The 24,060-nt window shown below is 39.2% G+C and overlaps 1 protein-coding gene across 3 annotated transcripts in view; it reads right to left on the reverse strand.

Annotated features, from left to right (window-relative positions):
• bru1 (bruno 1) overlaps positions 1-24,060 on the reverse strand; it is a 756,396-nt gene that overhangs the window by 465,695 nt on the left and 266,641 nt on the right. The window contains exon 1 of one of the 3 annotated variants that reach the window (XM_065222374.1): positions 19,233-19,736. The exons of the other annotated variants lie outside the window; for them this stretch is intronic. Within the exon in view, the coding sequence (XP_065078446.1) occupies positions 19,233-19,321 (89 nt within the window). The 5' untranslated portion in view covers positions 19,322-19,736. Of the gene's footprint in view, positions 1-19,232; positions 19,737-24,060 lie in introns of those variants that run through there. 3 annotated transcript variants of the gene reach the window in all.

The raw sequence follows: 24,060 nt of genomic DNA on the forward strand, positions 1-24,060 counted from the left end.
TGATAAAGAAGAAGAGACACAAATATACTAAGACAATTTGAACAAAATTACCGACGAATTCCACGCTAATTCAACAACTGTTTGGCAGCACCCTCTCAGATTTAAATAATGCTTTATTGTGAGTACTTCATCATTCTAAACAGCTTTGTATATTTTATTTATTCTAACTATTTTGTTTGTATTACTTCTGCATGACGTTAACAATTTACATAGTTGAAGATGCTAATTGCAAATAACAGGCTAAAGTGGTCATTTTCATACGAAAGATGAGGAGATGAAAGTATAGAGTTCATAGTTCCGTTAGAGTACGGCCGTGTACTCTCCATATACAATTTTCACACTGCCGTACACTAATGGAACAATCAACTCTATACTTTAGTCTATTATTTGAAATTAGCATCTTCAACTATATGTTATTTATTTTTGTCAATCTTGTTTATACCGTTTTGTTACAATGATAATCACATTTTATGTTTTATTTCTATAAATTATTATAAGCAAAAATTCTATAATTTGGTTTTTATCATTATTTTTCCCAATTAATTAGTTTGGTAGGCTCAATCATGTAAGATTTACGGAGCCGATATAACATTGTTTGATGTTTAACAAGAATTTCGGTTTTGCCGAGACTTAAAAGCCATTCACAACACACATCAATAAATTCCCAGTTGAACCGTACCCAACTCAATCGTATAAAAATTCAATAGCTTCGTATTGCTTAATATAAGTGCCCATCATCTAAAGGTCCAAATTTGCATTGTTTGTTACATGGTGGTTTGTTATAAATATGTTTCGATTTCGTAGTTGCCGGAAAGGTTTGTTTGATAAGAGTTCTACTGAATCAATACGATGTGAAACGATATCGTTTACAAATGAAACCATTTCAAATTCCCGAAGCACTTTTAATGTTTGGACGTTGATAAGCATGATTCATAAGACGGAAGAGGAAATCTTGTCCAGCCTAATTTACGAAGAGCATGTAATAAAAATTGCTTTTGTACGCCATTAGGTCGAATTAGGTCGAATCATAATAACTGTAGCACTTCGAAAAAGTTTCAAGACTTCTGTCTGAGAAGGAACATACATAAATGGATTCAACGTAAACTATCATTCCGTATCGAGCGCTGAGCCTGTTAACAGCGGAGAAGGTTTTTATTTTTTTCCTTCTTAAGCGGTTGCGCACCGCTTTTGCGCAACACTTATGGCATCTTCCGATGCCAACGTTGCGCAAACCAGGTATTACCAACAACTTTCGAAAGGACCATAGGTTGTCTTTTTTCGGCCTAAAAATAAACCCTTGAAAACTCTCGATATTTCGAGAGACTTACTGCGTAAGTAACCGGAAATCTTGGTACATAAGGAAAGATTCAACAAACTGCGTGTAGAAGCACCGAATTATGATGTAGCAAATAAAATTGCTGATCACGAGTTGTTTAGTGTTGAGTACAACATCTACATCCCTTCTTGAGATGTGGAAATAGAAGGCGTGGTCTCCGACGCGAGTCTGTCTGTCGAGGACTTGAAACGTGCCTCGAGTTGTTTTAAAAACAGAAAAGTCACAAGCGAGCTTGTAAAGATACTGGATGTTAGGCAACTGCATTCAGTGTCTTTACAAGATGGCATGAAAGTCTATCAGCATTCAGACTCGTTTCGGGTGACTTTCGCTGGTTCAGTTCTCCCAAACTTTGTCAAAGTTGATGGTGCTTTTTTTCCAACTGCAAAAGGCTAGGACACTCGGCCAGCTATTGCGGCAACAAAACTCTTTGTGGCAAATGTGGTGAAAACCACAAAGAGGATTCTTGCCACAAAGAATCAGTAAAATGCGCATATTGTGGCGAGAATCCTCACCCCTTGCAGGAGTGCCCGATGTACAAGCAGCACTCCGATAAAGTGCAGCGTTCAATCTCAGGACGCTCCAAGCAGACATATGCTCAAATGGCGAAGGCTGCATCAGCCGTCCAAGATGCAAACCAATTTTCGATTTTGTCAGCTGAAGAATCGGACTCTGACTCATCCGATGAAGGTGATTCTACGGTGGTACACGCACCTTCCAAAATTGACGGATCCTCAAAAAGAAAATGCCCCTCCCCGAAAGTGCGCCGTAAGAAAACTAAAGTCACCTCCAGAAGATTGGCAAATTCCCAGGGTAATGGGGATGAAAAAACGAAACCGAAGGCTCCTGCTGAACTAATCCCTGGATGCAGCAGGAATTTTCCACCATTGCCCAAAAAAGATAAGAAAAATAATAATGCTGCTCCTCAAACTTCTCAAATCCAAGTCCGAACGAGGTTTGCTAGCTTTTTCGGACATTGTGGAATTCATAAATGTGAAGAACAAAGATCTTTGCATAGCTTCAGTTTATGTTCCACCAAGAATCTCAATTAGCCGTAGTCAACTCTGGAATCTAGTTTAGATTCTTCCATCCCCAGTATTAATTCTGGGTGAACTCCCATGGTACTGGGTGGGGCGATCTATATGATGACAATAGAGCGGTTATTTTTTACGATTTATGCGACGACTTCAACTTGACTATTTTGAACACTGCTGGTGAAGCGACAGGTATAACAAAACCTCCGGCTCGAGAAAGCCGACTCGACATATCTTTGTGTTCAAGATCGCTATCATTGAATTGTCTGTGTAAGGTTATCAATGATTTCCATGGTAGCGATCATTTGCCAATCATCATTTCAATTAAGTGTGCCCCTCACTCTGCAGAACCATCTCGAGTTCCATTTGATCTTACAAGGAACATAGATTGGCATAAATATGCAACGGCGGTGACAATCGGTGCCGAATCAATAGATACGCTTCCACCATTGGAAGAATATCGATTCCTCGCCGATTTGATTTACAAAAGTTCACTGGAAGCACAAAAAAGAAAAGTTCCAAGTGCGCCCTTCAAAAGGAGACCAGCCACACCTGGATGGGACGAAGAATGCACAAAATTGTATGTAGAAAAATCTGATGCTTTCAAAGCTTTTCGTAGACACAAAACCTCCACTTACTTCGAGGAATATTCAAAGCTTGAAACAAAGCTGAAACAATTAATCAAAGAAAAAAAACGCAGTTATTGGCGCAATTTCGTCGAGGGACTCTCACGAGAAACCTCAATGAACACCTTGTGGAGGGTGGCTCGGAACATGCGTAACCGCTCATCTTCTAATGAGAGTGAAGAATACTCCAACCGATGGATATTCGATTTTGCTAAAAAGGTCTGTCCGGACTCATAGCCTAGTCAGTAAAGGCACGGTATTACCAAGCCGGAGGCGGCGGGTTCGATTCCCAGTCCGGTCGAGGCAATCTTTCGGGTTGGAAATTTTCTCGACTTCCCTGGGCATAGAGTATCATTGTGCTTGCCACACAATATACAAATTCATGCATTGGTAATTGGCATCGAAAGCTCTCAGTTAATAACTGAGGAAGTGCATTTAGAACACTAAGTTGAGAGCACGCAATAAGCTAATATGCACTAAGCAATAAGCTTGAAATGCGAATAAGAAGAAGAAAGAAGTCTGTCCGGACTCAGCTCCAGCACAACACATTCTTCGAGAAGCGTCTCCGAGCGGCAGCTCGCTGGATAGACCATTCCCAATGCTGGAGTTCTCTATGGCTCTTCTTCCCAAAAAATCTCCCATATATCGCTAAAAGACTTATACTGCTAGACTTATTCAATTCCTTACTAGAAAACAACATTATACCGCCTGAATGGAGACAGGTCAAAGTAATAGCCATTCGAAAACCTGGCAAACCAGCGTCTGACCATAACTCATACCGCCCGATTTCGATGCTTTCGTGCATTAGGAAATTATTGGAGAAAATGATCCTTCGGAGACTCGATCAGTGGGTCGAAACAAATAACTTGCTATCAAATACACAGTTTGGGTTCCGCAAGAGCAAAGGAACAAACGATTGTCTAGCGCTGCTTTCTACAGATATTCAACTGGCCTTTGCGCACAAGGAGCAATTGGCTTCAGTATTCTTGGACATTAAGGGGGCTTTTGATTCAGTTTCCATTGAAATTCTGTCAGACAATCTGCGCAGATGTGGACTTTCTGGAATTTTAAATAATTTCTTGTACAATTTGTTGTCAGAAAAGCAAATGAACTTTTCCCTTGGACAACTGACAACTTCCAGAATTAGCTACATGGGTCTGCCCCAAGGCTCATGTCTCAGCCCTCTTCTTTATAACTTTTATGTCAAAGATATCGACAACTGTTTGGCAGAACAATGCACGCTAAGACAACTTGCAGATGACGGTGTGGTTTCCGTAAGAGGTCCACATGCCGTGGACTTGCAAGGACCATTGCAAAGTTCCTTAGATAACTTGTCTTCTTGGGCTAGGAATCTAGGGATCGAATTCTCGCCGCAGAAAACTGAACTGGTAGTGTTTACTCGAAAGCGGTACCCAGCCCAAATGCAGCTTAATCTTTTGGGCAGAAACATTACTCAATGATTCAAAGTGCACTTGGAATACCCATATTACGTATTTGAAGCAAAAATGTCAGCAGAGGATCAACTTTCTCCGTTCAATTTGCGGCACATGGTGGGGTTCTCATCCGGGAGACCTCATACCGCTTTATAAAACAACTATTCTCTCTGTTCTAGAGTACGGCTCTTTCTGCTTTCTCTCGGCAAGAAAATGTCACCTAATAAAATTGGAACGAATTCAATATCGTTGTCTGCGTATTGCTGTTGGCTGTATGTACTCAACGCATAACATGAGTCTCGAGGTTCTGGCAGGAGTAACATCCCTCCAGAACCGTTTCTGGGAGCTCTCTCTCAGAATACTAATCAAATGCGGAGTGACGAACACACTTATAATTTCAAACTTTGAAGAAATTCTTGGGCTGAACACACAATCTCGATTTATGAGAATCTACCACCACTACATATCGTCAGATATGTGTCTTACTTGTTATACTCCAGACCGTGCTCACTTCACCAATCGCAGTTCCTCAATTGAATATGATCTGTCCATGAAACAAGTGATTAATGGGATTCCAGATCAACTTCGAACTATTATTATCCCGCTTATTTTTACTGAAAAGTACCAACACGTCAATTGCGTAAACAGATATTTTACAGACGGGTCTCGTCTCAGTGGATCCACTGGCTTCGGTGTCTTCAATGAAAACTCTAGTGCCTTCCGCAAACTTCAGGAACCTTGTTCCGTTTTTGTTGCTGAGCTGGCAGCAATTAACTTCGCATTGGGGATGATTTCCAATATGCCCGCAGACCATTACTTCATCTTCTCGGATAGTCTCTGTTCGATTGAGGCTATTCGGTCGATGAAACAAGGTAGGCTTTCATCTTATTTCCTTTCAAAGGTAAGGGAGCAGATGTGTGTGCTGGTCGAAAGATCATATATGATTACCTTTGTATGGGTCCCCTCACATTGCTCAATCCCAGGCAATGAGAAGGCGGACTCTCTCGCATTTTATGACAAGCAAATTCCACACGATGAATTTTACCATTTAGTGCGTCAGAGTACCCTTTCGAGTTGGCAAACCGATTGGGACAATGGAAATCTTGGACGGTGGTTACATTCAATTATTCCTAATGTTTCTTCGAGAGCGTGGTTTAAAGGCTTGGACTTAAGTCGTGACTTCATTCGCGTGATGAGTAGACTTATGTCCAACCACTACTCGCTAGATGCTCATCTCAATAGAATAAACCTTGTAGACAGCAACATCTGTTGGTGTGGAAACGGTTACGATGACATCGATCACGCAGTTTGGCAATGTATGGATAATGACGCCGCCAGAGAGCGACTTTTGAATACCTTTGAGGCCCATGGAAGACAACCCTATGTTCCTATCAGAGACGTGTTGGGAACTCGCGATATCTGCTATATGCAGTCGGTTTATGTGTTTCTTCAAATTTCTAGTATAAGAATTTAATTCCTTTGTCTTTTGTCTCTTTTTAATAGTTTTTGTTTGTCTTGTCCCCCCGTCTCGATGAGTCTCATCGTCGCCCACTGGTCACCATAGCCGGTCGAACTCCAGGCGAAACTAGAACCGCACAACCGTTCATACTGGCGACAACGAAACCTTACCTTCAAGCTCCTCCCCTGATCCTATTCTTCGACAATGTACCTCTCTAACCTCGAGTAAGCCGCGAGTAAATATTCGGCCCAACTCCTACTAGACATAGAATTAAGTGAATTTTGTTACAAACAAAGAACAATGAACTATCGGCTCCATAAAGCTAACGCGATTGAGCCTCCCAAATAAACGAACTAGTTAAAAAAAAACGTAAACTATGCAAGAAATACCTCTTTTAATCTTCATCTTCATAAAACAAATTCTAAAGATCGATGAGAAAACATCAACACTCATTAAAAAAATGTGTGGGACACATTTTCATAATTCTCATCTTAAGGGAAACCATTTTTTTTCCTTTTTGAAGAATTGGAAGTTCATAGGCTTATAAAATGTTTAAAGAATTACTAATTTGAAAATATTTGAGAGATTTCGCAAATGAGAACATTTTCAGATGATGAATTATTAGCCTTTCAAACATGAGCAGTTCTTTCGAGTTTGAACATTTTCATCTGATTATATGCTTTAGAATTTTCACTTCAAGTTCGTCCTTCTTTGAAACATGAGCGATTCTTTTTGAACGTATACAAGAATTCAATTTGGCATCTTGGATGAACAATGATGTCGCTTTCTTTATTTGCTACTGATTATTTTTATTTAGGTGAAGGTCTGTTAAGGCCTCATTTCTGATGAATCCCGGGTATCTCCCATCCAGGGGTTGAAACTGTTGACGTTTTTCACTACACTCGCTTCGTTGTCGGGCGCGATAGTCTGTTTGTATTCGTACTCTCATGCTCTACTGTCGTCTCTCTTACACAGCGCAAACGGTAGAACAACATTCGAGCAAAAAGAAAATTATCAAATAACTATCATATAACATGTGTTATTTCGCTCTAATTCCTCGATCTGGTGTAAATTAAATCATTTCTGATCAGCAATGTTATTATATTACTAGGACACGTTGATTGCTGTTTTCAGAATTCACACAAGCACAACGTCAGCAGCATAATAAGAGCTGCTTAAAAGAAAAACATACATACGTGACGGTTTTCGGCGACAGTGTCGTATGGCAGAGCCTTTCATGTGACATTTTAGTTTGGTACTGTAATTTGATAGCTTGTTTTTCAAGTGTCGGAAGCAAAGGCAGTCGTTAATCACAGAAAATGTGTTGACTACCTTGACTGCTTACAAGACTGCTCCCATCTCTAGAGCATTTAAGAGCACACATATCAGCTCCAACAATAACATTTTGAAAATGGATCCTATTTTTTTTTTCCTTTGGTTGGTTTTTTCCGTCGATCTTGTTTTCCGTGCTGAGCACCAATGCTACCGACGTGCCAGGAAGGCAGCTCCCACACCTGGACCCTACCTATCGACCCATCAACTCATGAACCGAGGACCAACAGCTTTACTTCCCTTCCGAAGAAAGGCGTGATCAGAGATGTTATGCCTCAGAACATCCCGACGACGCCGACTGGGATTGAACCCAGGCCTGCTGAGATGAGAGGTAATCACGCTTATCACTACACCACCGGCGCCGCTGTGCAGTTTATTTAAAATACAATTGATAAAACACTTTATGAAACACTGTATTTACTAACAGTAATCTGTTTGAATCAAATATATCTGGGATCTTAATTTTCTTAGTTTGGCAGTGATAATTTTACCACATCTAGGGATGTTTCTAATTCTTATATAACGAGATATGTAACTGAATTTGCATTTTCGGGGACTTCGTTTCGTTTCCAGAAGATTGAAAAAAAAAAATCACAAGCAGAATCTAAATAAAAAACGACTTATTCATTCTGACTTTATTATACGTCTGATTTTCAAACATTTCTCAGAACTTAAATGATCCAGACATAGTCCTCCAAATTCACTACCAAGTTAATCTCATCGAAAGATAAATGATTGCAATCTTCTTATCGTTATCATCGTCATCGACAAGCATCAATCGGCCGAAAAACCAAACCTGCACCAGTCTTCTGCTGTTGCTTCGCGTTGTCGGACGGAACTTCATCCCGTCCGTGTAAACACGCGCTAATTATCGCTAACTGTGCGAAACCGAGACCAAACTTTCGGCGCGCGACTTTGCCCGTCGATTAATTACTATTCATGTTGTGCAAATATCCGCACACAGCTAATTATAAACTTTTCTCATCGCTTCCTTGATGGGGCAAAATAAAAATACACAAACCCGTGGAAGTGGGATCGGAACTGAAACAGAAAGGCGAAAAGTTTTCCGCTTTTTTTTTTCGCCGCAGTTCCGTTTCCGGTTGGGTTTCAAAGTGAAGACGAATCAAAAAAAAAAAATGAAAAAGAAAAAGAACGGCATCTGACAAATGTATTCAACAAACACGTCTCTATCACCTCGTGGCATCCTAATTGGAATCGTGTCTTGGTTGATTTTCCGGTTCCTAATCCACAAGCACCTCTGTTGAGTTGATTTAGTTTCTTCCCATTTTTTATCACCATCATCTTCGACTCGAAAAAATAACGCAGGAAAATCACGGAAAGATTTTCGTTTTTATTTTCCCATTAAGCGCACACTTTAATCACAAAACAATATCATGAGCTGAAATCTAATTAGCTTTCGCTCTCGCTCGTTCATTCGTTCGAGCGGGATTCCAACCTCCGCAATCTGACCTCGGTTATAATTCTTCACACCCACAAAACACCAACCAGACAAGCTTCAAGGATCACGGATTGGGTTGGAGGGCGAGGCGACGGCAGGTGGCGGCGTGCAGAAATAAAACTAATTAATAACATTTTAAGTAAAAGTCTTCCCTGTTCTCGCCCGGTTCAGAAGCGATTCGGAAGCCCGTGTTGCCATTGCGTTGGTCACTGAGAAAGCTTTTCTATACTTTGTGCTGCAGTGATTGCTAGATATACAAGAGGGTAGCAATAAGGACGAGACAAACTCCAGCTAGAGCGTGTCGCTATTCCAGAACGAGTCTAATGGGGCAAGTGTGCAAATGGTGGACAATAGAGACAGTATTTTTCCCGGAGTGTTGGAAGCTTATGAATAGTCACAATATGATGGGATGGCACTGTGAAAAATAAAGGTAATATATGTATGCTTAGTTTTTTTTTAACTTTGTTAACTGACAAAATCCAAAGGCTGCCAAATGCGTGTGGATTAGACTGATGCAAAATTTGACTTTTTCGCTCCACAGTGCTTAAATGGTTTCAAATCGGGTCCTGATTAGCCTCCAAAAGTTACAACTCATTCGGTTAGAAACAGACTTCGCACAAACCATTTGAAGTTTACATGTAAATTACTATGGGAAATCTCAATTTTTTGTTCATTGCCTTCTAGTCTTTTTCCATATTGAGCTGCGAAACAGTTTGATAGCCATTATTATAGAAAATTTTCTCAGCTACAACTTATCACTATATCACGTGATATACGCTGTAATGTGAACGGGGTATTAACAACAACCAACAACTCGTTCAGTGCGATTGTTGTAGATCTCAAACCTAGTTACGATGCTGCGTTTGTGATCATGCCAATCTCATATCTTCGTCAACGTTCAATCTGTTTCTTGTCATGGTTTTAATGTGGAGATGAGTTGAAAATTCACTCTCTCACATTCGTACAAAGATACAAATGGGACAAGGATCTTAAATATCTGCTAGGAGACTTTGGGATACGACATGGCACGCCAGAACCACTAGTTCAAATCTTTTTCACGGAACAAATCACGAGATGAGGAATCATTTCTCAGGTCCAAATATTCATCCTGTATTTCATCAAGACTTCCACATCCATTGCTAATCCAGTGAGTGAAAGTGAGCAATAATTTCTCATTAAAGATCCGAATTTAGCTCGTTAGCTTTTGTCAGTCATACTTCAGAGTCTATGAACCATGGCAACATTTCCAATACTAACCTTTCGGGGCCAGTTTTGCTTGAATGCTTGAAGATCGTATTGGAAGTGAATTATATGGATTTGTGAGGGCTTCTCTGATATGAACTAGCAATCGGCAGAAAATCTCATTTATGATGTATGATTTATGTATGATTCAATTGTTATTAGCGAGATATTAAAGATGGAAATCAAAAGTGACAGTTGCGTTACATCGAGGTATAATCACAATTACAAATTAGTTCTAGTATCACAACTAAAGGTGCTTTCGAACCAATCTCGGAGCTCTTTGGTCAGCTTTACTGCCCTGTGCGGCATAACAGTCCCAGTAGCATTTTTGGCGTAAATGAGTTATACATGGGAATCGAAAAAAAAAAACGCAGTAGGCTCTGTCCGCGAACGGTTGGTTTTGTTTTCCCTGACGCTGATGTCATCTGTTTGCCGCATATTTCCTAACTGTATCAAGTCAAAAATATATTCGTTTTTGCGTGTGGATAAGTGTAAATTAAGATCTATCACGTTTTAAGAAGCTTTTTAGTGATATTGTAATTAACGTGAAAGCTCTGGGACAAGGATTTGTTTCAAATAGCTGTGTTGCAATGGTGTCGCGTTGGTCGGTTTTTCTTTTCGCTTAATTTTGGTGCTTTGCTCCCTTCCAAGAAGAGTTTTACCGGGTATTTTTTTCTTTTCTTAGTGCTGGCGTTCCGGAGGATGCACGCTAATGAGGTGTCAGGCAAACATTCGGTACAAATGATGTGATTGAAAATGTTGTGTTTGGTTTGTCAAAACGGCGGGGAAGATTTTTTCTATTACCGCGAGTGCTTTTTTGGAGGCAGAATTTGGTGAGATCCATCTGATTATAAATCAATTATAAATCCATATATCCCGCGCCAGATTTCGAAACATCACATTTCAAGACCGACAATTGAAATGGCCTCATAAATCAATTATAAATCCATATATCCCGCGCCAGATTTCGAAACATCACATTTCAAGACCGACAATTGAAATGGCCTTAACTCTATTTTGTAAACAAACCTTGTAAGGCCATTTTCTCGCGAACTGAAATCCGCAAAGGCAAACCAACATAATTAACAGGTAGGGCAAAATTCTCCTCTACCCGATTGTGGTTTAGGTTTGCGAATGAAGGTTTCGGTTTGCGAGAAAATGGCCTTACAAGGTTTGTTTACAAAATGGAGTTAAGGCCATTTCAATTGTTGGTCTTGATTTAGAAATCTGGAAGTGTGTTTGCAGTACTATTATTCATATGATAACGGTAGTGTTTACATGCGGGGCTTATTGGATGTGAAAGTAACCTCGGAATGGACGTGAATTACCAGGCATTCTGAAATGAGTTGCTGAATCTGCCATAGAGTTATGGTTTTCTAACTCCCGGACTAAACTTGCTTTAAATTATTACATTAGGGATCGTTGTAAGCGAATTTATTCCACAATACCACTGCCGGCCAGATTGAATACACACACACATACACACACATTGATAAAAGGGAAATGTGGTGTGATTTGATCTATCCTTCTCTACTTTACTTTCTCAGAGGATATGTTCCTATGTTGTTTAACCATGTGGTCATACGGCTGTCAGGCAAAATTTTGTACTTTTTCCCGAAGAGTTCTTTTCGGAATACTTCTAAAAAAAAAATTTAAAAGTCTCTCTGGAAGTCCCTTGAAATTTTTTTTATAATATTGCAGAAATTCTCTGTAGAACACTTCAAAAAGTTCTTCACACTCGTCCTTAGATTCTCATAGAATTTTAAACTCTTTCTAAGAATTCACTGGAGCTTCATTTTTTTTATTTGCTTGAAATTCTCCATAGAATTCCCATCCAATTCACCTCTGATTCCCGACCAACAGTTGAAAAGGGCCCATTTGCTTTTATGAGCAAAGCTTGTAATACTCCTTTCCTGACAAAACCACGGGTAGGGGAAATTCTCCCGCCGTGAATTGTGTTCAAATTTTGCTCAGAATAATTTGGAGTTCACATTTAAAGTCTTCTGAAAATTGCATGGAATTCTCATTAACATTATCAAGAAATTCCATTCGAATTGCGCGTGGAATTATCCTCGGATTTTCCATATATATACACTAAGATTTTGTTTTCGTGTTCAGTAAATTTTACCGAAATCAGAACAGCTGAACGTTCGGTAAAACTTTAACCTTCATTTAAAAGGCTATTGCATTTGAAAATAATTCCAAAACATGTTGAACCTTGCTTAAATGATCAAATCTTTTCATTTTAGTGGCGATTTAGTTTCAACGTAGCTGAAAAGCTATTGAATTGAATAGCATTAATTTTACCGAACGGTTCAGCTGTTCAGATTTCGGTAAAAATTACCGAAGTCGGCGATAATTTCTAAGTGTGTAGGTCTCAAAATTCGCTTACTTTGGTATTTTACACAAATCCCGAAATCCTCTTCACTCTTGGGAGCTCTAGCAAAAACTCTGCTAGAGATTTTGCTTGAGCTCCCTAGAAAATATTCTAGAATTCATTAACAAATCTGCTCGAATTTGTTTGGGAAAAAAGTTCAAATTTTTTCTTAGTAGTGCTTCAAAGTCAATGTATCCTGAAAATCTAGTCCAGTCCAAGGGTTTTGAAATCTTATTGTCTTCTACACACCAAGAAATACTGAATTTTACTGGCGATGTAAACATTCATGCATGCAAACATTGATACATGTTAACTTCCTTTTCACGTAAACTAGCAGCTTGCAAGAAATGTTGCAAACAAAAATGGACAGTTGCATACAATATATGAAATACTGCATAACATGTCTCATAAATTTACACGATCTATAATCTAAACTTATATGATATATGACGCTCCATTTATGGAAATTTACACTACTTTTTTTAGCTGTGTAGAAGAGGACGAGAATTTACTTTTTTTTTTAAATTTTCATCTGAATTTAAATGAATTTTCTCGTTTTTTTTCCCGGTGACTTCAAATTTCCAGATTTTTCCGGTTTTCCCGGTTCACTGGACATCCTGCCTTTTACAAATGAACCTTTGAATAATTCATCTAAAATCCGCTATGTATAAAAACTTACCAACAAACAAACAGACGTTAGACTTCAAACAGTATCTAGACAAAGAAAAAATCCTACAATTGTGAGTGCAAAATATTTATAAAATGTGAAACAATTAATTCTTAAAATAAAATTCCCCTCAGTTTGCCCTGAAGAAGGCCCTTTATCAGAGCCAAAACGTAGGGAAAAATTACAAAATTTATTTGATTATTGCATATGTTTTTATTCCCTTTATATTTTTTTCCTTGAGCATATTTGAGACCCAGCTCCGCAAGAAAATTATTCCTGACAGTACGCTAAACCAAAAGCTAATTTGCGGGTGGATTCCTCCAGTGGGAAATTGTAAAAACAGCTCTTTCTCCTCCAAAATTTAGTAAATTAATTCCATCTAAATGGCAATAGCAGCAACATTACAATAATAAAACTTCACTTAGAAGCTTATTTTACTCGCTAACCAGGTTCGCAACTCTGAGCAATCAAATAAAAAAAAAACATCCCGGGACCATTATCCTAAATTCTCATTTAGAACACAATAAGGAACAAAACTAGAAGTATAAAAAAAATCATCATCTTCTCTTAAGCTGGGTTTAGACTAGGCAAGTCAAATGATCAACTCAGTTGAACTCAAGCGGCTTGAAAAGTTGAGCCTGGTTCAACTTTTTTTCATTTCAAGTGAGTTGATTAAGTCAGTTGAATGACATGGTCATGGTTTACACGTTCAATTATGGGGCATGAAGTAGTTCGCCTCCTCGTGGTGTGCCCTGGAAACGTTAATTATCGAACCCAAAGGAGAGATATTGCGGCTAAACGAACTACAGCAGAGTAAGGACGCTGAAGCCCCATCCAGCTCGTCCCAGGAGGTCGATAAGCCCTGCACAAACCCTCGTTGTGCAAAGGCAGGAGTGACACCGGGTTCTTAGAGTGCTTAGCACACGCAGCTGGTAGGCGGTTACATCTGTCCTGTTTGGCCCTGGACAGTTGGCTGGCTATCACGTCTGCTCTAGAACTCAGGCGAACAATGAACAGCGAACAACAAGAAGAAGGCCCTGCACAGCTGCTCATTGTGCAGTAGCGAGTGTCACGTCTGTGACACAACACTAGTGTGATGCGCCATAGCGCAACCGGCCCCCTCCCATGATGTAGTGCTTTCGGGCGGTTCCGGGGAGGGCAAGGGCCTAGAGCACAGGGTAAAGTTTAGTGGGTCGGGAGCGCTACCTCTCCCATCAGATTCCCCCCTGTATAAAAAAAACACGTTCAATTAGCGTTGAAGTCAGTTGAATTCAACTGACTTGATCAATTGAGTTACCCGGTCTAAACCCAGCTTTAAAGCTGGGTTTAGACAAGGCAAGTCAATTGATCAACTCAGTTGAAACCGTGCCATTCAACTGACTTGATCAGCTCACTCGAATTGAAAAAAAATTAACCAGGCTCAACTTTTCAAGCCAATTGAATTTAACTGAGTTGATCAATGACTTGCCTTGTCTAAACCCAGCCTAACTCTTTACCATACATACATTTACCCAAAGGCACTCCAATGCGCTCAAGGGATTGATTTTTGATGGACACAGCTTGATCTAGCAGACGCACCAATCTACTCGAACGTTAAATTTTGTCAAACAACACCTCAAATTCATCGAAATACCCTTTTACGTTAGTAACTTTTGGTCATCTTGCAAAAATCCTACATCAAGCATTGAGCAACCACAAGTTCGCAACTCTAGTTAAAGTTTTAAATGGACAAACATCCTCATACTACACCGAGTAATAAAGTTGTTTGAAACTAGCGAAAGTCATACTTATTAATAAGTTTCTTTCATGAAGAAATTTTTCCCTGAATTTGAATGAAATTCCCTGATTTTCTAGGTTCAAAAATGTCCTTGATATTCCCTGATTTTCCAGATTTTTCTAGATAGTCGTATTCAAAACAATATTCAAGAGATTTATTTTTTGTTTTTTAAGTTTAAAACAGATTTTTACCCAAATTACTAAATTTTAATTAACGGCTTGTATTTTTTTCTGCAAAGCAGTTTGTTTTTGCTAAAATTTACGACATTTTGAAGTTTTGCGCGATATTCAATATGGCCGAATTTCAGCTAAACTGTGAATGATTGATCACACAAACAATTGTGCAAAGTTTCATGCAAATCGGAAAAGGTAGCATCAGATCGATTCGTCATTTGGCGTGGAACCACCCTAAAGCTCTATTCAACGAAGGAAACCGCTCCAGTGACGGAGCGTTCTCCCCCATAGAATCGAGCGTTACTAGTTCGATGCGTTTTCTGTAGCGAGTTTCTAAGAAAAGAGACGATGCAAGACTTGACAATCTGTGGGTAGACATTTCCTGGTGACAGTGCCAGCTAGTGACTCGAACTTTGTCAGTTTGGCTCAAAACCAATCAGTTCAAATCTTTAACATTCGCTAGCAGTGCTGCAACATATCATGACACTCACGTGACACTCGTCTACGCATCACCCGACTATCGCTGACAGAACGTTTTGTCACGCAGTGAGAGGTAGAGCCATGGCAAACAACAATCACCAGTAATGGTCGCTGCTCACAAGCAAAACGTTACACTCGCTGCTGATGGTGTAAAGCACAACAAAAACAGTGAAGACTTCTACAGTACGATGATTAGAAAAAGCGAAACGACAGAAGTAAACAAACAATGCCTGCGCATTCCAAGTTCGTCTCGACAGGCGCAACTGTGTGAGTTACAAACAAAGCAGGCACCATTAAACGAAAGCTGTTGGGCTCACTCACCAACACACTCACATAAGCAAGCAAAGCAGCAACTGCTTCAAAACGAGCACAGATGAGCTTCGTGATTGTCGGGAATGACCAGATCGGTGATGGATTACAACCGAAGACGACATTCACCAGTTGTTTTTTACTTCTTTCCTCAACTTGATGGATGGTCATGGAGAGAGCTTCGACGAGCACATCGATAGGAATGTACAAAGCGTTACTACCATCAGCTGTTTGACGATCGTGATTGTGATAGGTCGCAATGGTTTTATGCAAAGTAAATCGCCAGTTTCTGACTGTCAAAAATATCTCTTTTGTGAATCCGTACCCTGTAGAACAATAAACTAATTTTCTTTCGATGCTATGAAAACGCGTTAATACAACAATCAATACGAAACTATCGATTTTAAATTGGCTCACTACTTGACTAACCTATTGGTCCCAAGCAAATCGATTAACGTACCCCATTCTAGTCAAAATTCTAGTAATGCACAATGTTTGTTTTGATTCGCTAAGAAAATTTGACAGATAAAATGAGGGGTTAGTGGAATTTCCTATGTTTCGAGGGGTGAATCGATTAGCTTGGGACCGAAGATGGTACCAGAGCTGAGCCAAAAAGTAGAGCTCGTTTCTTCGGGACCTACTAGTCTTAGAGTTAGCTCTATGTTAATACCATATAGGTGACTCTAAGACTAGAAGGTCCCGAAATAACGAACTCAACCTTTTGGCTCAGCTCTAGTACTCTCTTCGGTCTCAAGCTAATCGATTCACCCCTCGAAATATAGGAAAAACCAATAACCCCTCATTTTATCTGTCAAATTTTCATAGCGAATCAAAACAAACATTGCGTAGTACTAGAATTTCGACTAGAATGGGGTACGTTCAACAATCAATACGAAACTAACGATTTTAAATTGGCTCACCAATTTAGTAGCCTATTGGTCCCAAGCAAACCATTAACGTACCCTATTCTAGTTGAAATTCTATTACTACACTATGTTTGTTTTGATTCGCTATGAAAGTTTGACAGATAACATCAGGGGTGTGTGGATTCATGCAGAACATGCAGGGGTGAGTGAAATAGCTTGGGACTGCTTGGGACCGTTGTTCTGGTACTGAGTGAGCCAAAAATAATAATGATTTTCTTCGGGACCCAGTGGTCTTAGAGTTACCTCTATGGTACGTTGATCGTTTGCTTGGGACCAATAGGCTAGTCAAGTAGTGAGCCAATTAAAAATCTTTAGTTTCGTATTGATTGTTGTTAATACTATGATGTCTACTCTGCACCGCAAGTGAGGTGAGGGAACCCGCTGTCACTAGTGAGGTGACAATAGTCATCTCATGTGAGGTGACTCTTCGTGCAAATCAAATGGACAGTCACATCACTAGTGGCAGCGAGTCACTTCACCTTATAGGTCTCTGTATCTTATGACTTTTATGGCAGACTGAAATTTCTGGGTGATTTATAATCGGAAATTTGTCCAGAGCGTAAAATTATTGACTGCTTAGGCTGAGTGTGAAAACACTGCTCTATTCAATTCATTGATCTATCCAACCCGTATGTACCAAATGGTAAAGGACGAGGCAATGAAAGAGCAAACAAAAACATTCAGTCACTCACGAACAGGCGCTGGCCTTCGCTCACACAGAATGTAATTGAGGCATTTTTCCATAGAAAATGTACGCTCAGTCATTCAAAACAAGGATTGGGTACCATTAAGCTGGGTTTAGGCTAGGCAAGTCAAATGATCAACTCAGTTGAATTCAATTGGCTTGAAAAGTTGAGCCCTTTTTTCAATTCAAGTGAGTTGATCAAGGCAGTTGAATGGCATGGTTTACACGTTCAATTCGCGTTCAAGTCAGTTTAATTCAACTTGATCAATTGACTTGCCCTGTCTAAACCCAGCTTTACGGAAGAATAAACGTGCTGACTGAGCTAATGACTGGGTGCTCTGCTGTCAGTGACCCGTTTACTTCCGAATCATTCAGACTCTCACGAGGCGGTGAATGATGAGGCGGATGGCTGTTCATATTCATATTAAAATGACTCATTGAACCTGACTGTTTTGCGCACTGCATTTTTCTGTGCCAAAAAAAAGACAGTTGTCCATAACTAGTCCTCAAGTTGACCCCAAAATAAAATTACCGTATCTCAGTGATATTGCAATGGACTTTTGAAATTTAAAATATTTTGCAAAGTGGAAAAATTATACAACTGTTGTTTACAGTGCCCTCTTACCATCTCACTTGACATTCCACCATGAGAAGGGGATTTTTCTTCTCTCCAACTCATAACCTCTAAGTCGGCAAAAGCCACAGAAGAAAAGTGTTGGATTAAACGCAAGGAATGAGCAAACATTCTTGCACTATTTCCTTCCTTCACTGACAGTGGGGGTGTGTGGGTGTCAAGGAGCTCCCCAACCAACACACAGTCGTCGAGAGCTGTCAAGAAGTTGGTTAGCCCTACAGCAGCTAAGACTCTCGGATGCAGCTCAAGTCGAATGCAGGAAGCGAAGAGGAAAAGCTGAAAAACGTAAACTTTGTGTAAAGTCTCTGACACACAGGAGGGAAAGCAGTTTTCCACCAGAGTGCATATCCTTGGCTTAAAGCCCTGGCTGTTGATGCTGGACGCGTGGGTTTAAGTTTCTTTTTATTCTTCCTTCCTTTCCCTCGCTTACTCTACATTGAGTTACGAAATAGGGGATGAGATTAAAATGCCGGATGAAAGGTCTCATTTCTGTTTCTCTGTGTGTAGGGAGTGTTTTTTTTTTGTTCGTTCACTCGCCGCCTACTTGGATGCAGGGAGCGAGATTGCGACGGCAAAAAAGCAGTCCAGAAATGTGCAACAGAGCAGTCACGATAATGGGAGAAGATGGGAAAAAAGTTGTGAAAGAACTTTTTCGGGAAAGCTATACGGGGAAAACGAGAACAACTTAGTTATGGAGACTGAAACTGAGCAAAATGGGATTTTTTTACACAGTGAATAAGTGGAATTTCGTTGGTTTTTATGCAGCAGGAATACTCGTGCCTATATTGGGAACACAACTTTTAAATTTCTAGGCGACGTTCCTGCATGTGAAGCCGTCACTCAGGAATAGAGCAACTGTGGCTTCATATGAAAGCACTTTCGCACTGTTTCACAATAAAGAACCACAAACAAAGGAACCAACACGATCGCACTAACAAAATTAAACAAAAAAAAATGCACAGCAAAACACCGCATTCGCAAAATATAATAGTATTTTCCGCTCGTTGGTGGTCTTCCCATAGCAAAACCGTAGCAAGCCACATTTCCGCTTGCAGTCAGTCGTTGTGTTGGTTACGATGGAAAACAATTCCACCGTGGCCAACTGTGTGGTCGCATTTTTTCTGACCCTGAAAATTAGCAACCGCCCTCATTAGCGTCAGGAGAGGGAGGAAACTGAAATGGAATGCTTAATTTAATTTCTCCTTTCGCTATGACCTGCTGGGAGGTCGTGTGAAGGCAAATTTGCTTTTGAAGTGCAAAATGGGGGCAGTTTTAAAATTACTCACATTTCTTGAAGTTCGGCGTCGATTGCGGGCTGGACAAACGGATGGATGAACCGTTTGCGGGTATCCTGATACGATGATAGCATTTTCATTGCAACGAACACTTGTTGTTTTTCCGCTCGTATGTGAATGCGATAAAAGAGCTTGGAATTTGAATCAATCAAAAATCACTTGTAACTAGAGCACGACGAATTACGTTTCTTCTTTACGAGATAAAAACTCGTACGATAAAAAAAAACTTTTCAAAACGCGCGCGTAAAACCGTGTTGAAAATTCCGCGTCACACTTCCAATAGCTGATTTCCTTTGGAAAGAAGGAAATTCGAACGAAGTAATATACTTCAAAAGAACTAAACTTGCGATTCACAATTGGTGCTATCACACTTCAGGTGGGGGCAAAAGAAAAAAAAACTCCGAACGCGAGGGTGGATAACAGCGAACACGAGAGTCGAAACGGAATATAAAACAAGAGTAAACTGTATCGAACAACTGATAAAAACGAAATGAGATCGACTGTTGGGATGGCAGGACTGAGATCGATGTGTGGAGTAGGTAGAGACCGAATATGGTCCATTGTTGCAATGTTTGTGCGTGGTAGTGGCCACGGGGCTATTGTTTCCAGTTGGTGAGGTCGATTTCAAGGTTGAGCCAATTTTTCATGCAGTACAGTCGGGTCCCGTTTACAAGGGGTTGTATTGATTTAATTTTTTTTTGATTATTCATTTTTCTTGTAGTTATAGTCGAAGGGTAAATTTATCATTTCTCTTAAAGCTGTCAAATAATTTAAGATGGTGATAGCAGGTCAATTTGATTTATGTATGTTTGACGTAATTTTAATTGGTTCGTAAGTCCCACTTTACAGTTATATCATATAACACAGACAAATGTAGAACTAGCAACCAAGGAATCAAACGATTAAGTTTTAGCCCCCATCCATTGCTTCAACATGCATGTAAAATATTTTCACAAGGTTTAAGTCAAGAATGTATATTCAAATAGCCGTATCAACTTTTGAAAACAAAGATTCGATCGTAAATTTTTCGGAAATTTTAGCTTGTTGTAGACTTGTAGAGAAAAATGAAATCTTTCTAGGAAAAATATACACGGTAATTTATTTTTGAGTAATTCTGAGTCAAAGTTCTGAAAAGTGTTAAAACTGAATGGTCTTAAAATGTCCTTGTTCAATATTTATATATTTTTTAATACGTCATTATTATTGTGAAATATGGGAAATCTTGGAAATTTTAAAATTGACAAAAATCGTTGAACAACAACTTTTGTAGTTGAAGATGCTTATTTCAAATAACAGACTGTAGTGGTATTTTTTATACGATAGATGGAGTAGATGAAAGCATAGAGTTGATAGTTCCGTTAGAGTACGGCAGTGTGAAGATTGTATATAGATATTAGAATAGCGAACTAGGACAACTTTTAAGGAAGGTACAAATCGGTTTTTTCATCTCTCTTTACCAAATTCCCCCTTTGGAGAGGGATGGTGAGGGGTGTCCCTCCCCGCCACCACTGGCAAAAAGAGATGAAAACCGACCCGTTCAAGTACCAACTGTGTGTTTGAAACAGTTCTACCGATTTTTTACCGCACTTCAGTTGTTATTTGAAGGAAGGCATCCAGTCGTAGGTTTGGAAATTGCAACTATTGTTTACCCCTACCACGATAAGTGCTCCTGTCATCGTCGACTTGACGATCTCGAGGGGACACGGGTGGGGTAGGTGCTGCTACTGTACCATTGACAGTAATTGATGGTATGCTCCCATCTATCGTATAAAAATTACCACTACAGTCTGTTATTTGAAATGTAAACATGTAAACCATCCCTAGCAGCACACTTGTCACTGTAGAATTGTGTTTGCTTGAGTGCAACTTATTTCAGTTACAATAGAAGTGTGTTAATTGGGATGCCATTCAACTGACTTGGTCAACTCACTTGAATTGAAGAAAGTTTAACCAGGCTCAACTTTTCAAGCCAATTGAATTCTAATGAGTTGATCATTTGACTTGCCTAGTCTAAACCCAGCTTAACGCTATGTCATAAATGTAAAGCAATAATAATATAATCTTCTTTGCCTTTTCAATGCTCACTCGGGCCGGTATATGAAAACAACCAAATTGTTGGCAAGCTGCTTCACGAAGTAATGACGAAGATGATACACGTGTGTTAATAGGAACTTTTTTGTTATATATTATTTCGATTCTGATCAAGCTATGTCCGTGTATATTGCAACAAACTAGGCAAGCAATGTAGCATTATCCTTCAACAACTCCGATCAAGCTATATTACAGAGAGAGTAAATCGTGGCAGTATATACAAGCGAGTTGACTTTATCGTCCGTTGCTTTATGCGTTTGGATTCGCTGTTCTTAGTTCATGTCGACCAGAAGTGACGTATTCGTTCTACGACTTTTTGCAATATGTCAAAGAAGTCATATTGAAAAAAACAATACAAGATCCTATTGGCAATATTTTAGCACAAATGTGAAAGATTGAACATTTTTGTTTTGTTTTGCTATTTGGCCTGGAACTGATCTTTTGTTCTTGAAATCAAACTGATGCAAGAGATTTGATACCGATCCAATGATTACGGGCTCAAAATAAGCAACAATAGGAAACTTTGGTATTCACCGTTGGTTAATGCAAGAACGTATGTGAATTTAAAAAAAAAATACTATGAACGTTGGGGCCTCAGAAAGCCTAGTCAATAAAGGCACGGAATTGCCAAGCCATAGAAGCGTAAAAACCTAGATGAAGAACTTAGAACAATGTTATCCCATTTTTTCCGTTTGACTGAATGAAGTTTGTCCAAATGGGTCGATTGGACATTGGTCTAATACTTTCCATCTTTCAATCATGAGCATTTCTTATGGATGGTTTTGCTCTCCTTTTTAATGGTACTGTAAATGAAGTGTCCCATATAATTTAATTATTCTTAGTTTATCAGTTTGTAACTAATCAATATTCATCCAAAAAGCATTTGGCAAACCATCTAGACAATTCAGAATAGATGTTTTAGGCTTAGCTGTCCATTAGCTAAAAGAGGGTTTATGCAGTGCTGTCATGGTAAATTTAGAACTGTTTTGGATACTCACTGATGTTTTATACGCTCCCTCGCCCACCTCAAATCCATGCACTCACGTTAAGAGGAGTTCATCATTTTGTGTAATTTGAAAATGTAGACACAACATTAAATTCCCTCTAATTAAAACTAGGGTACGGACAAAAAATTGCTGCAATTCGCTCGCCATAACATTTAAAACAACTAATTTGTCCGGTATTGAAATATTAGTTCAACGGGGGATCAATAAACCACAATTTCAAATGTTCGGCCGTTAAACTTGGCCTTCTTAAAGGGATAATTAAGTGCACCCAACCCCGCGAAGCGCTCTAAACGATCTTAAACTTAAACTAGCCCTGATGAAGATCTCAATCCCTGGATCGAAACGTTGGCGATGATAAAACTGTTATCATTTTTTGTAAATATAAAAGCTGATACAAAATCAAGACCAACAATTGAAATGGCCTTAACTCCATTTTGTAAACAAACCTTGTAAGGCCATTTTCTCTCGAACCGAAGTCCGCAAAGGCAAACCAACATAATGAACAGGTAGGGAAAATTCTTCTTTACCCGATTGTGGTTTAGGTTTGCGAATGAAGGTTACGGGTCGCGAGAAAATGGCCTTACAAGGTTTGTTTACAAAATGGAGTTAAGGCCATTTCAATTGTTGGTCTTGAAATATCAAATTTTCCAAGACTTTCCGGAAGCTTTCGGCCCTTCTCTGAATTTATGGGAACTGCCCTGAAGTTCAAAAAAGCTCACTAACCTTCTCTGAATTTGTTAGAACGATTAAAAAAATTCCCGTAAACTTTCCTGAAATTAATTGAACGGATTCCCTGAATTGTTTTAATTTCTTCATGAAGTTCCTCAAATGTTCAAGAATTTCTTGGAACTTCTCTTCCTTTATTTTTTTGGAACATTCCTAACATTCTTAAATTTTTCATAGTTTCTCGCTACATCTTGAACTGATTTGAAGTACTCTGATCGTTCTTGAAGTACTCGGAACATCGCTGCAAAAAATGAAACTGCTTAAAAATCTCAACATTTCCTTGAAAGTCTAGGAACTTTACTGAAGTTTTCGGAAATTCCTTGAGCTAATTGAACTGCCCTGAGGATCTCTGATGTTCCCTGATTCTTCTGTAGTTATTGGAACTGCCCATAAATAAATGTGTTTATGCCCTGCTAGGAAAATCTTACTGTCTGGATCACGAACCGAGCAGTTATGAAGTGCTCAAAAACATCAGAACTATCTTATAGGCGCATTCCAACCCATAGACATAAGCTATTAGTCTTAAAGCATTAGTCTTAAGTTTATCGCCCTGAAAATATATTTTAGTTTTCTAAAAATATTGGGAAAAATTATCACTTTTTTCCATAGATTCCTGTGAAAATTGACATGAAAATGCTTGTTTCTATCGCATCATGAAAAAAATTGCACCCTCAGCATAACCGAAAGATCAAAGTATTGTGATACACTTTAGGTCTGGTTTTTTTGATTGCTCGATTTGGAATAATTTTTTACTAATAATTCAGTTAACTCTAAACCTAATTTGCTACTACTACTAACTTAAATTATTTTTATCCTACTTATTTACAGTACTACTATCTAAAGGGTGATACGGTCAAAATTTGGTCAAGGGAAAACGCGTGTAAATCGGTGAAATCGTTTATTTAAAAAATCAAATTAAATTTCTTTTTCAAGTTCAATTAGTATAAAATTCAGGAAAAATATTCAGTTAGGCTTCCGCTTTTCCAAATCCGAAT

This window comes from Ochlerotatus camptorhynchus, unplaced genomic scaffold (assembly GCF_037179485.1).
Source record: "Ochlerotatus camptorhynchus isolate MF236.1 unplaced genomic scaffold, CSIRO-AGI_Acam_v1.1 ptg000167l, whole genome shotgun sequence".
Classification (NCBI taxonomy): Eukaryota; Metazoa; Arthropoda; class Insecta; order Diptera; family Culicidae; genus Ochlerotatus; species Ochlerotatus camptorhynchus.